Raw genomic sequence first — 14,505 nt, 5'->3', positions numbered from 1 at the left:
TCGTATGCAAAAGTTTAGGCATCCCTGACAATTTCCATTATTTTCATTTATAAATAATTGGGTGTTTGGATGATCAGCAGTTTCATTTTGAGCTATCAAATATCTGAAAGACAGTAAAATTTCAGTAATGAAATGAGGTTTATTGGAGGAACAGAAAATGTGCAATATGCATCGAAACGAAAGTAGACAGGTGCATAAATCTGGGCACCCCAACAGAAATATCACATGCGTTGTGGCGTGTGCAGAAAAGGCTTCTTCCACATCACTCTTCCGTACAGCTTCTCCTTGTGCAAAGTGCGCTGAATTGTTGAACGATGCACAGGTTTCCAAATCAACAAAATGACAAGGGTGTCCAAATTTATGCACCCGTCTACTTTCGTTTTGATACATATTGCACATTCTCTGTTCATCTAATGAACCTCATTTCACTACTGAAATATGACTATGTCTTTCAGTTATTTCAAAATGAAATTGCTGATCCAAACACCCAATTATTTATAAATGAAAGTCATAGAAACTGTCAGGGGTGCCTAAACTTTTGCATACGACTGTAGGTGAGTCAGGGCGATGTCCACACTAAGCTTCACAATTGCTCGTTAGAAACCTATGGTGATGTCTCCGACCCAAAGACCATGTTTTAGGTGCATCTAAAGTCTGTTATTTGTCATTTCCTCGCTTGAACCTCAAATTGTTCTGGTCCACCATCTTGCAGACCGTCCCAAAGCTTTTATTTGTGCACCGAGGAGCGAGGTGCGATCTCTGAGGTCTGATACTGACCGACACGCACCCCTCACTGGATGTCAGCTGATTTATACGCCATGACATATAAATATGTTGCGTCAAAATCTGGCGCATTTGAACGAGGTGGCAGATACACTGTAACTGTCTGTTACATGTGTCTTTGCGATGAATCGCTATCAGCATTGCTCTTTACCTACTGACAGGTCTGAAATGTGTCATTTAACAGAGACAAAAGAACACACAGCAAAGAAGGCCTTCGGAAGAGTTCAGTTAAGGCATAGTCTTATCCATTATTGTTAGTTATTGTTTTAATCATTTCTTTCTTGAAAGCATAAAAGAGAGTTTTATTTTTAGCAAAATCAATTCTTCATATTGATCCCCAAAGAAAACACAGCTGACCACTTCATGCAGCAGATCCTGATGTGCCGCCATATTCAGAAAAGGACGTTGCTTCACGTGACACTTTGTAGGGACACAAGTGAGGGAAACGTGGATGCAATTAAGAAACTTGGGATGCACCCATTCTGTTCTGTTTTATTGTTCCAGTTCTTAACCCCAAACATTAGTGTTAATTTCATGAAAGAATCATTTTGAAAATATGAATTCGTAACTGTAACTTAATCCTGCACCTCATAACCGTTCAGTCCAGCAGCAGCAGCCAGTGGCCATTAGAGGAAGTGCAACTTCAAACACAGAAGACACAGCAGACAGCGTTTTAGTTTGAAAAACCTCAGGAGACTTTTATGTGTTTTTTTTCCTGTTAAGAGTGCCCCCTGCTGGTGATCACAGAGTCTGATTGATGGTCTCCTGGGAGGAGCTCACCACCTTTCCATCCACCACCTCCTCGACGATGGTAATTATTTTCTGTGTGGTGGTGATGGTGGAGGAGGAAGTGGAGGATGAGGATGAGATGGTCAAGCTGCAGGAGGGAGACAAACAGAACAGTCAGATTTATATTTATCTCACATTAATAGAATATTTAGTCACAGATGGGTTTGATATTTTGTCTTTGGTGTCTCTCTTCTCACGGTGAAAAGCATCAGGAGCCACATTTAGGCTCAATTTAGGGTCAATGAGAAGTCTGAGCTGATGTTTAAAATACTTGTCCTTTGATGAACTTAGTGAATGTGCAAATACTTAGTTATATACTAAAAAATATAACTAATATTTGTAGACTAATTATACACTTTTTGTACACAATTATAAGGGTGATGTTACACAAAGACAGAAAAAATGTTGGTACAAATACAAATTTTAGCCGTACTTAGAGATGCACAGTCGGGGCTTCTAACATAAAGTAAGATGTGATATCAGCTCACAATATCCTGTAAACAACCCTTTAATTCTCAGATAACTAAAGCTCGCTCACCTGCCGCTGGCCTCTCCATCCAGCAGCCTCCTGTACTCGGCGATCTCCATCTCCAGCCTGGTCTTGATGTCCAGCAGCATCTGGTACTCCTGGGACTGCCTCTCCAGCTCGGCCTTCAGCTGCGTCAGCTGATCCTCCAGCATGGTCACCTGGTTCTGGTAACCCGTCAGCTGCATGGTGTACCGGTTCTGAGTCTCATTCAGGGTGGCCTCCAACGACGCTTTCTGCAGGAGAGAGGAGCTGGATCAGTTTTATTGCCTCACAAAGACACTGGACATAAAAGATGTGATGAGACGTGATGTTCACCATGCTGAGCTGGGACTGCAGCTCGATCTCCAGGCTCTGCAGCGTTCGGCTGAGCTGTGTGGTCTCGGATTTGGACCACTGGAGGGTTTCTGTGCTGATAGCGACTTCTTTGTGAAGGTCTTCTGTCTGTAGAGGAAACAGCACGTTATTAACATGTTGACCTGATGATGGCGCTAGATGGAAAGTCTGAGGATCACCAAAGTTATTACAGTTCATCCTGAGGGGAGCATGAAGGCCTGAACCACATTTCATCACAATGTTTCAGTCTGAACTACAGGGGTGGACGGACAGACGTGAGTCCAAGAGTCTCTAGCGTGGCTAAAATCAGGTCCTTACCTTTGCATTGAACCACGCCTCCAGTTCTTTGCGGCTTTTGGCAACAGTGGCTTCGTAGTGCTTCCTGACCTCCTCTATGACCTTATTGAGGTCCTCTGCTGGAGCCGCATCCACCTCCACGTTCACCTGACCGCCCATCTGAGCTCGCATCGCCAGCAGCTCCTACAAGGTGACAGTGTTTAATGTCATTTAGCCATTTTATTTACCCCAAAACTCTTTTAGACCTGAAAGCCCACTGACCTCCTGGTGGTTCTTCTTGAGGAAGATAAGCTCCTCCGTCATACTCTCCACCTGTATCTCCAGGTTAGCCCGGCTCAGAGTCATCTGGTCCAAGACCTTCCTCAGGCCACAAATGTCGGCCTCCACTGACTGACGCATGATCAGCTCGTTCTCGAACCTGAAAAATACGACAGTGAGTTCAGAAAACTCACCCGAATGTTGACATGACTGGGAAGAACGAGATCCCAAAAAGAAAAAAAACTTGAACTGTATTATTTTATGTTGCTGTCTTGACGCACGACTCGATTGGAGGAAACAAAGTCTCACACTCACTTGACTTTGAAGTCGTCCCTGGCCAAGTTGGCGTTGTCAATGGTGAGGACAAGGGCGGTATTTCCACGAGCAGCGGACTGGATCTGAGCAGGAAGGAAGAGAGAAATTGTGAACAACTGGAAGTTTTGCTAAAAGGCTTCATTGGATTCATCCAGCTGTTTTAAAGAACAAATCAACACATTCAGCGCACAGCTAATGTTGAGGTCTGCCTGCAAACACATGCTGCCTTAGAGGCTAAATTCAGGGCAAAGTGGTCCCACTAGAATCTGTTCTTTTCTGTACAAACTGCAGATTTTCCGTCTTCTTGTTCTCACCTGGTCCTGCAGGTCTTTGATCTGGACGTTGAAGCTGCTGAAGTTGTGAGCCTCCGGCGCAGCTTTGCTCTCCAGGAACTTTCTGATCTTCAGCTCCAGCTCGGCGTTGGCCTTCTCCAGGCTGCGCACCTTCTCCAGGTAGGTGGCCAGGCGGGTGTTGAGGTTCTGCATGGTGGCCTTCTCGCTGACAGAGACGTCCATGGTGTCGCTCAGCTTGAAGGCACCGCCAGCACTGGAGGAGGAGAATGAGGCCTTGGAGATACGGACTCCAGATCCTCCGGCTCCTCCGTACACGCTGCCGGCCCTCATGCTACCCATACAGGAGGAGGAGAACATGGAGGGGGCCATAATGACGGAGCTCCTCACGGGGGAGGACATGTAGCTGCTGCGGCTGGAGAAGGAGGTCATGGCTGAGGGTCGGCTGGTCGTCGGCTCTGAGCAGAGAGTGAAGAGCTGCTGGGATGTCGCCTGCTTTTATGCCTCAAAATGAGGTTGGGGGGGTGGTGTGGTAGGTCAGGTTGGGATGCCAAACAGGCCTGAGCTGCAGGTGGGCTCCAGCAGGTTGGGTGGGTTTTAACAGCTGGGATCTCAGGGGCCCAAAACTCTTTGTATCTGGTGGTCTGGTCCTGTCAGTCCTCTGCTGCTACTTCAGCTAAATAAACTATTTAAAAGCTTCACAAAGCTGAAAGTTAGCAGAAAAGTGAGCGTTTTGGTGACATAGTCTTCTCACTCTGACAGCTGCTCTTCCTTCTTTTTAAACATATTTTTCTGATTTGTGACCCCACAACTGAACAAATTAGGCTGATCAAAACTCTAATATTACTCTATGCTGTGAACACTTAAAGTGTAATGAAGAGTGATTTTTCCTTCTCAACATGTAATAATTAATACATATAATTGGCACAAAGACTTGAAACTGTCCACTGTTTCACAAGAAAATAGCAATGTTTTTTTACATAAGGTTACATAAAGTGATTCTCACTTATCAAATTATTATTTTGAATAAATGTTGTACCCTTAGGGATCAAGAAGAACAAGAGCACACAGTACACAAAAAGTGAAATAAAATTTCACAAAAAATACCACGCAATAATTTACAGTTTCTGTCTAAAACTTTCTGTATTTATCCAGTAAATATCATCAGTATGACAACGTTATATATAAAAATGAATTTAAATGTTTCTATAATTCCTTCTCAGGTCTAACCTGAACAATTAAAAAGGAAAGAAATATTTGATGTCATTAGTTGCATTTAACATTTACAATCGATTATAGACTGTATAAACATGATGTAAAAACATTAAAGCTCATTACAGAACAGAGATTCAACATATAAGTGAAACCTGAGCAGTTCACAACCGTCAATTCATCAAAAAATAACCAAATACAACAATAAATTTTCCCTCAGAGTAACTTTTATTCCTCTCCTCTTTAAGTGAAAGCAGCTCATTGATCAGCAGAATGTGAAACAGCATAAACAGTAAATAACAAAGGACACAACTTAATGTAAGGAGGGGTCATGTCGTACGGGGCGGCGCTGTTCACACACACCCATCAAATTCTGCATAAGTCTCAGTGGAGAAACAGGATTCTATTGGGAAGGGCCACAGTGAACTGTTATGGGCCCCCGGGGTAAAACCGTTTTTACTCCCTGAAATACTGATAAAATATGCTTAAACATTCAGGTCTACAACAATCTGAGAAGGAAAACTCACTTATTTTCCCACTGAGGCCAAAACGTATGATGAATTTTTTGAAGGTGAAACCAACAATGTTGGTAAAATAATAAAGAGCCACAAGGTCCTGTAATAAGAACCCATCTTCACTGTTTCTAATTTGCTTTTAGTGATTTTGCAAAAAACAACAAAAATATACTTAAGTAGTAAGTAGTGGCATAAAATTATACTTAAAGTACCAGTAAGTAAAAGTACTCATTATGGCCCATGTCAGAATAATATGGTATTGGATTATAAACACTGATGCATTCATTTGTTCATCACATTAATGTTGTAGCAGTCCCTCAGTCATAGGTATGTTTTTAAAAACATATTTTTGATATTTGTAGGTATCACTGGACTCCATGAATTCATTCGTTCATTGTGACTCAAACAGAACATTTGAAAACAGACGCCCCAGGTACCTGGGCAATGGTGCTCTGGGCGATATTACTGATACTATATTACTTTTTTTTTTTTCGCCGTTTTAACTCCGAAATCCGCCAGTGTTGTTGCTCCGAGTCTAAGCGGGCGTCATCTTGATTATTGCGCAATACCTGCAAGCTGCCTGCCTGCTGTCGTCTTTTCTGCAGAGAGGAAACATGCCGCTTGAGAACACATGGTGTTTTTTGCCATTTTGTGGCCGATCCGTTGGAGATATATAGACATGCAGGGTATCAAATGAAAGGTCTACTCAAGCCGGATCGATTGATGCCCCCCTCCCAATCACTGTGGGCCTGTAAAGCATGGGAGTGCTTTTGGTGACAGGAATGTTGATAATACTCCTGTTTTTATCAATATTTCAATGTTTTGTCATTTGGAACTTGGTTGTATGGACAGAAAAAGTGTTTTAACAGTGTTCAGCATTTTAACAATAAATATTGCCAAAATATGGAAATTCGCCTGGTATATTTCAAAAATGTTGTATGATAACTGTTGTATTTTAGTTTATTTTCATCGGATTTACAGTTACAATTGCATTCTAGGTGTATTAGAAGATATTCAGTTGCATTAAAAGCTAACTCAGGATGGTTTTGATGGTTTATTGCATTAAAATATAGCTTTTTTTTTTCCAGGAGAGGATAAAAATATCAGATTTTCAGATCTCCATGTAGTCTGTAAAAGTAAAATAAACATGTTAATATATGGATTTATACAATGGATTCATATTCCTTAGCTTCTGACTTTTCAAAGGAGACCAGAATTATGCATCTAGGCCAAATGGTTGAGGAGTTATTCCTGATTCATTCTGGGTTATTTTAGGCGTTCTTTCTGGAAAAAGGTTCCTGTTTTCAACAGGTTAATACTAAAGCCATGACTTTACTGTAGCGCCTCTCCTCTGGTCATTTCCTGCAACCAGATAGCCAGTACTATCACCAATGAACAAAGACCATCCACCATGTCATTTTTACATATTTGTTTACATTACAACAACATTGCTCTGTGGGACGGATTTACCGAATAAAGATTGCTAAATTGCGTGTGCATTCTAAAATATTGCACGTGCAATTTTAGTGCCTGTCATGGGTAATTAACTAAGAATTATTGCGTAGATGACAACAGGAGCAAACACAATGGAGGTGGCAGTATTTAAATGAGAGTTTTGCGTGTTTTAATGGTTTCAGCCATGGAGAGTTGGGAGGGAAAGCAGCCACTGTGTAAAAACCTCGGTTTGTTTCATTCAGTGCGTCCCGAGTATCAAACCTACTGGGCAATAAACCAATTTATGATCCTGATAAAAAATATAATGCAGTATTTTTAAGCAGAATGATTTGAAGTTGAGTGTTGTCTACTTTATAAAGAGTACAGATACTGGTACACAGAAAACACACACGTTTCAGTTCATCAGAAGTATTTTATTTGTGTATTTCTGAGAACGGTTGGCAGCAGCGTGTTGACACATCACTTAATCTCCATTGATTGAGAATGGATCTCTCCATCTTCTGTGATGTCTTTGGTGACTATCATTACTTTACGTGTTATGCTTGTAGTGGAGGATGACGTGCTACAGAAAACAAACAAACAAGAGTCCTGTTAGATGTCTTTGCTCTAAACAGGCTAACAAAGCTTCATGCAGTGGTATTTATTCTTTTGAAAACTGTTCACCAAACGATAATGAAAATCCATGCATTGCATATACCATTTCATGGATGACTGATACTGATACATATGCATGGATGTTTCTATATTTACACTTTCAAACTTATTAATAGTCTAATTACTTAAATGTTCATGCTTTGCCTTCATGTCTGAATTTTATTTTTCAAAAATGTTTTTTGACCTTTGATACATTGATTTACATATCATTTACAGAATTATATTTCTCACTGGTTTTCTACCTGCTCTCTAGAGACAACCAGGGTCAGGGTAGTATTAGTTGTTTTGAAAAATTTATATAAGTACTTATTTTATTATTATTATAATTAGTTGACTCACTTGGACAGCTCTCCATCCAGTAGCCTCCTGTATTCAGCAATCTCAAGCTCCAGCCTGGTCTTCATGTCCAGCAGCACCTGGTATTCATGTCCCTGACGCTCCAGGTCAGCCCTCAGCTGGGCCAGCTGATTCTCCAGGGCAGTTACCTGCCTCTGGTATCCTGCCAGCATGTTGCTGTACCGGTTCTGGGCTTCAGCAAGGGTTGTTTCCAGAGAGGATTTCTGAAGGGGTAAAGAAACAGTGTGAGGAGATTTACAGAATTTGTTGATTCACATGGAAAAAGACCAGTAGGCAGTAGAAACCCACCATGCTGAGCTGTGATTGGAGCTCGATCTCCAGGCCCTGCAGCGAGCGTTTGACCTCTGTGACCTCAGAACGTGTTGACTGAAGAGTCTCTGTGCTCATGGCAACTTCCTTATTGAGCTCTTCAGACTACAAAAGACAAAGAAAAGTGTCAGAAATCGTGTCTGTGGGAGATCAAAGATAAGCATGTATGCAGATGACACTCTACTGTTTCACTTTTTTCACTTTTCACCAGGTTTTTATTGCTCACTGTACTTATTTAACTGACCTAATAGTACTAAATGGACTTATTCAGTTTTATAAATGCTCACATTGTCTTCAGTTTGGCCTGTAGTGATTTAAAATATACACAAAGTTTATCTTGTCTTGTTTAGGAAAAAATAGAATTTTTAAGTATAAATAATGAAAAGGTAGTTTTGACACAGTAACTCAAAACTATGACTTAGAATTGACTGTTTAGGTGTCTTAGGCTGCAGTTTCAATAACAGCCACTAGATGCTGCTAGAAAATTTTACATAACTGTATTAATGTGAATGGGGAAACACCCAACTTTTCTCTGAAAATAAAGGTAAAGACCTTTCTGCACATGAATCGAGAGGAAAGCAATTTCACTGAGATGGATTTCTTTTGAGGATGTCATTATTAAGAAATTAAGACTTTAAGAACACTTGGAGGTGGGTTTGCTTTGATCTCAGCCTATCATAATCAAGTAAAGAGGTTCCTGCCATCAGAGGGTTTATGTCCCTCACCTTGGCCTGGAACCAAGTCTCCAGCTCTTTACGGTTCTTGGCGGCGACGGCCTCGTAGTGTTCTCTGATTCCAGCCATGACGACGGACAGATCCTCCTGCGGAGCGGCATCCACCTCCACGTTCACCTGACCTCCCACCTGGGAACGCATAGTCAGCAGGTCCTGCAGAAACAACCATCCACATCGAACAGTATTAGTCGATGATAATAACAATCAAAGAAACACTTCCATCTTTTTGTCACTTGCTTTTCTCTTTTTCACATCAATTTAAATGGGATCTGGACTAATTACCTAATCAAATGAGGATAATGGTTAACCAGGAATGAAGTTCACATTTATTTGCAACTGTAATCTAAGGTACTGAAGACATTTGATGTCTTCATGTTGATTCTACTTTCTGCATGCTGCAATTAAAATTTTTATTAACTAAAACCTGATTGAAAAGCTACAAAATCAGGAGTTAAACTGCTTTTGAACCTATTCAATCTCATTTTTGATGATTTTTAGATTGTTCTTCTCTTTAGAAAATCTGGAGAAATCCTTTTTACTAGTGAAGTTTGCAGAGTTTGAAGGTTTTCGAAACTTTCTTCTTTTATAAAGCAGCTTTGATAAATCCATCCTTAAAATGACATTGGTAAAAATACTTCATAATGAACACTGAAAAGCTAATGTTAACCATAGATGGTTTGCAATTTTGCGCCCACCTCCTCATGGTTCTTCTTCAGCTGGATGAGTTCCTCCCTCAGTGATTCAATCTGCATCTCCAAATCAGATCTTGACAGAGTCAGGTCATCCAGGACCTTCTTCAGGCCGGCAATGTCGGCCTCCACTGACTGACGCATGGCCAGCTCGTTCTCAAACCTGCACACCAAGCATCAATCAAATCAGCTGTTATATCCAAAACACAGTGACTTCAGAGAGACTGTTTTCAGCACAGCACTGGTTTGTAGTTCCAACACTTGAAACAACTAGGACCTCTTGTGGTCATATGAATTGTGACAGTGTCAGAAGAACCATGTCATTGTTAGAACAGCACACCTTAGGAGGGTGTGGATGGTTGTGTGACATCCCCCAAAGAGTAAGGATTTTAAATATTCCCCAACATTAATTAAGTAGTTTTAGTTGCCTAAATGTCACCTTAACCAGAGCAGCCAACTAATGCTGCCCAAACAAAGTTTATATAAGTTTAAAGCCTACAGTGAAAGCCCCTAAGTTCTGAGCTGTTGTGTTGGGACATTTTTTATTTGACCAAAAGAAGCATTTGTAATTTCTTCCTTTTTAATAATAAAAAACTATTAACAGTGCATTTGAAAAACACATCAACATTAGACTAAATGTGATGTCAGTTGGACAGATATGACACTTCACCATATAGTTGTATAACATACATCAGATCTAGAGCTATGTGCTCAAGTTCACGGTCAGTGTTCACACACTCACTTTACTCTGAAGTCATCAGCAGCCAGCTTGGCGTTATCAATCGCCAGGTAGAGAGATCCGTTGTTGCGGGTGGCATAAAGGATCTAAAACACAAGAAGTACAGAATTAGGCTGAATGTGTTTTTGTTTTCTAACTGTAACTAGTACTGAGACTCAAAGTATTTCAGCTGATACGGGAAAGAGAACAGCAGACACCGGATCCAGGTTTGTCCTATTTTGGACAAATAATAAATTATTTTTGGAGTTGTTAGTTACTGTCTGCCCTGTTCTGAGTTCTGATTTCCAGTTTCACATGAGTGTATAGATGGTGAATGCAATGAGAGTACAAAGTTTGTGAAGCAGCTACTCAATATTTAAAAACTATGCAAATATAAGTCAAATATCCCCTCATCATTTTAGTGGCCTTCTGTTCTTGTTCACACATCATGCAAAACAAGAATGATCTTGCTGCAGGTGGCCTTTGTGAGTTTTGGGTGTGGCTGCACCTGTATTGATTCTGCAGGAAACAGCACATAATTTCTGCCTAGCTGACTGCACACCTGAGTTTGGCTGCAGCTTTTGTGCTGAAGAATATTTATGAGTTCAGACCAACTGTGTTCACTTCTATTCTCACTTTTCTACCTTTGCTATAGTCTGACCTTATGATAAAGACAGACAGAACCTGGTCTCACCTGGTCCTGCAGGTCGCTGATGGTGGCATGGAATCTGACCCAGTCATGGCCCTCTGGTTTGGTCTTGTTCTCCAGGAACTGCCTGATCTTCAGCTCCAGCTCAGAGTTGGCCTGCTCCAGATTGCGCACCTTATCCAGGTAGGAGGCCAGGCGGTCATTCAGGTTCTGCATGGCCATTTTCTTGTTGTCTGAGATGTCGATGGCGTCGGCCAGGTTGAAGCCGCCATTGGCACCAGCACCGGCAGCAGAAAACCCTGCACCGGCAGAGGAGTAGCTTCTGGAAGCACTCGTGCTGGAGATGCGGACCCCGGAGCCTCCGGCGCCAGCGTACACGCTGGGGGCCCTCATGGAGCCGAGGCGGCTTCCACTGGAAAAGGTGACGGAGCGAGCATAGGAGGTCATTGTGGAGGTGTCTGCCTGCTCTGGATGGAGAGGAGAGAATGAAGGAGAGGAGAGGACTTAGCTCCTTTTATGCTACATGAAAGTGGGAGAGGGGTCCGGCCCCCGCTGCACGCCTCGGGGCAAGAGACAAGCAGGCACATGACAAATGACAAAAAGACAAACAGACCAATCACAGCACACATGTATACGCCCATCACACCCACAACCTATTTGTTCTGCTATCTGAAAATGTCTTTCAGGAGACTGAATCATGGCTTTTGCTCAGGTGTATCTCCTCCTCTGTACAAAATGCAGTTTGATCTAATCAGAGTTAAGAGTTTCGTACATTTCAAACATCTGAAGACCCTCGTCCCTCCTCTGTCTCACATCCACATGCATTCCTCTCTGCAAGTTCAAACCTGTCTGTTGTTTCTGAGCTGTGTGTGTTATTTAGAGCCTGCAGGTCCATGCACCGACCCCCACCCCCCTTCTTTTACTGTGCAAGCAAACAATGAAGTGCTTTGTTCCAGCTCTTCATTCAGGCTGTTTGCTGTGACAACACAGGACATGAAACACCGCTGTCATTTACTCTGGAGCTGGTTTATGGAGACAAATGTTACCTCATTTATAAATCTTCATCTAACCAGTCACATAAATGGTTTTGACATCAAACTTTCTTTATTCCTTTTTAAAAGAGCATTTGTAGATGTGGGGGATGGGTATTGTCATGTTCAAACAGGAGGGAGACACATAAACAGTACTGCTGTCTAAAGAATTGTTATATGTTGTAGAATTAAGATTTAATTTTGGTTCATTGCTACTAAAACCAAACCAGGAGACCCAGAACAACAGTAGACTCAGTTATTTCAACTGGGGTTTCCACATTTCTTTGGCCATATAACATAATACACCTTCATCTGTTTCAAAAACCTGAAAGAATCGTGTTTGTATTTGCAGCAGATAATGTGGGGTCAAATATAAAATACAGATTGTATTTTTTAATCATCTGCTGCTCTTCCTTTGTGAAAATAATCTGCCACAACCAACACGTGATCGTCAGTGCCCTATTTTGAAACAGATCCAGATACAAGTGCATTTTTGACACGTTTTCTACTATTAAAACAAAAGATTTTGAGTAACATGTGTGAAGGACCCTTGGGGGCGTTGCCATGTTGAAACAGGAAAGGGACAAGCACGAACTGTTGATGCAAAGTATTGTGTAACATTAGCCTCTTGAACTGAGAGCTCAAACCAGGAAGACACGTATAGATCAACTTTAGCTCAACACGAAAGACATTTAGAGAATTAACAGGAAAGAAGGAAAAAGAAAACAGTTTTAGGAAAATTCATAGTGTTTACTCCAAGAGAATTGTACTCTAGAAATGCTTTGTATCTTATTTCTGGTGGAGATGTATTATGAAAATCTATTTTCAATTTATTATTTCAGAGTCACTGCAAAACTCAGCCGTGCATCTTGGTGACATAGTGCAGTGGTGGATAAAGTACCAATACCATAATATCTAAGTAAAAGTCATTAATTTAAAATCGTATTTATTTTAAAAGTAAAAGTACAAAAGTATTATAATCAAAATGTGCTGAAAGTATCAAATGTAAAAGTATATTTGTTCTGCAAATGACATATTTTAATATTACATTATTGGATACACATATACATTATACAACAGTGGAATTTAACAATTTAATCCAGTGGTTTCCAACCTAGGGGTCTGGCCCCTCCAAAGACACTAAATTCTTATACACTTTTAAAGCTATTTGACTTCTGGACAATTTGGTCAGCAAGCTAGTTAGCTCAGTTGCTAAATTTGCAATAAGTTTCAAGAGACGTATTTTAAACCATCGATTCCTGTCTCATCACTACCTACAAAACCCTTTTGTGCAGCAGTTTGACTTAAACTGAGGAGGATGTTCATAGAAACCTCCAGAAGACGGCTCGCTCTTTATAATTAGTTTATTTGATGTGATATTTAATATTTGTTGTGAGCATTTGATGATTCAACATATTTGGTTTATTTAGACCAGTTTTTTTTCTATTCTACTTATTTGTTTGACTTGCTAAGTCCTTCTAGTTGTTGGTTAGTTTATTTAGGTTAATTCAAGTAGAACTTTCTGGAAATGTATGCAGTGTATTTAAATCTTTGAGTAAATGTTCTTAAGTTTCTTTGCTGTAGATTTACCAATAGACTGCATATGACAAGTTTTCTAAGGTTGGGAATAATGCGTGTTTCACCGGCTGCCTCACAAAGTACAAAGTGTCTGTGTGTTTTTATGAGCTGCTGTTTCATCTGGCACACACATCACAGGCAAATTTTCAATGGCCGTTGCCATGGTGACCTAGCTTCCTTTTTAATGTTGATGTACTAGTAAATGAGCCCAAGGCGGCTGTAAAGTGGAAGATTAACTCCCACTGACTGCAGGTTTATAGATGAAGGAAACAGAGCCAAGGTTAGCACAGTCAGACTGCATACAATGAAGAGATTATTATAAGAATATTATAACAAAAGCATTTGACAACAGGTGATTAAAGAGGATAATAAAAGTTTCTATGTTACACAATCTATGTTTACAATTAAAGTTGTTTCTTTTTCGTGTGAAAATCATGAAATTTTCAACTTTTCATCCTTCAAAAACATTTCTCCACATGAAATCTAAGAAGGAAAAATGTTCACACTAAGGCCATAAATTTGACGGGGGGTCACAAGTACATATTGTCTCATTTTAAGGGGTCATGAGGACAAAAAGGGTTGAGAACCACTGCTGAACATTTGGAAAAACGGATATCATTTTGTGCTGCAGTACAGAAAATGTGTTGTGTCCACCAACATTCATTTCTGAATGCATCTGACGTGAGAAAGGAATTGCTTCTGAATGAAACAGCTATTGATGACATTTGGAGGCACCGGGACATAATTTCAGCTTTGCATTATTTTTAATTGCCTGGTTTGATTGGCTGCCTCCTGAAATGTTTTACATGTTCTCTACGTGAAGAATCATTTAAAAAATATCCACAGAGGCTCATTAGACTTTTTATTGTTGCTTCAGTTTGTAACTGTAAATTATTCCTCACCCTCCTAACCTTTTAGTACAGCAGCTGCAGGTGGCCACTAGAGAAACAACAACTTAAGACTACAGTTGACCCCGAATAGCCCACTGTGATAGTGCCATCTGCTGGTGC

The 14,505-nt window shown here is 40.7% G+C and overlaps 2 protein-coding genes across 2 annotated transcripts; both read right to left on the bottom strand.

Moving 5' to 3' along the window:
• Nucleotides 1–1,199: 1,199 nt before the first annotated feature.
• LOC119895726 (keratin, type I cytoskeletal 13-like) lies at nucleotides 1,200–6,178 on the bottom strand. The gene is made up of 7 exons (XM_038709022.1): nucleotides 3,619–6,178; nucleotides 3,305–3,387; nucleotides 2,993–3,149; nucleotides 2,753–2,914; nucleotides 2,417–2,542; nucleotides 2,111–2,334; nucleotides 1,200–1,660 (listed from the first exon to the last, which is right to left on the bottom strand). Exons 1-7 carry the CDS (start codon nucleotides 4,024–4,026, stop codon nucleotides 1,525–1,527), a joined length of 1,296 nt encoding a protein of 431 aa, XP_038564950.1. The 5' UTR covers nucleotides 4,027–6,178; the 3' UTR covers nucleotides 1,200–1,524.
• A 990-nt stretch (nucleotides 6,179–7,168) lies between these two features.
• Nucleotides 7,169–11,385, bottom strand: LOC119895723 (keratin, type I cytoskeletal 13-like). The gene is made up of 7 exons (XM_038709008.1): nucleotides 10,932–11,385; nucleotides 10,262–10,344; nucleotides 9,526–9,682; nucleotides 8,822–8,983; nucleotides 8,076–8,201; nucleotides 7,770–7,990; nucleotides 7,169–7,338 (listed from the first exon to the last, which is right to left on the bottom strand). Exons 1-7 carry the CDS (start codon nucleotides 11,331–11,333, stop codon nucleotides 7,236–7,238), a joined length of 1,254 nt encoding a protein of 417 aa, XP_038564936.1. The 5' UTR covers nucleotides 11,334–11,385; the 3' UTR covers nucleotides 7,169–7,235.
• Between the last annotated feature and the right edge of the window lie 3,120 nt (nucleotides 11,386–14,505).

The sequence above is a fragment of the Micropterus salmoides genome, unplaced genomic scaffold, assembly GCF_014851395.1.
Source record: "Micropterus salmoides isolate LMB-PRFRI ecotype aquatic unplaced genomic scaffold, ASM1485139v1 Ms_hic_scaffold_10, whole genome shotgun sequence".
NCBI classification, from domain to species: Eukaryota; Metazoa; Chordata; class Actinopteri; order Centrarchiformes; family Centrarchidae; genus Micropterus; species Micropterus salmoides.
The sequence above is the reverse complement of the archived record's forward strand: the minus strand, read 5'-3'. Positions and strand labels throughout refer to the sequence as shown.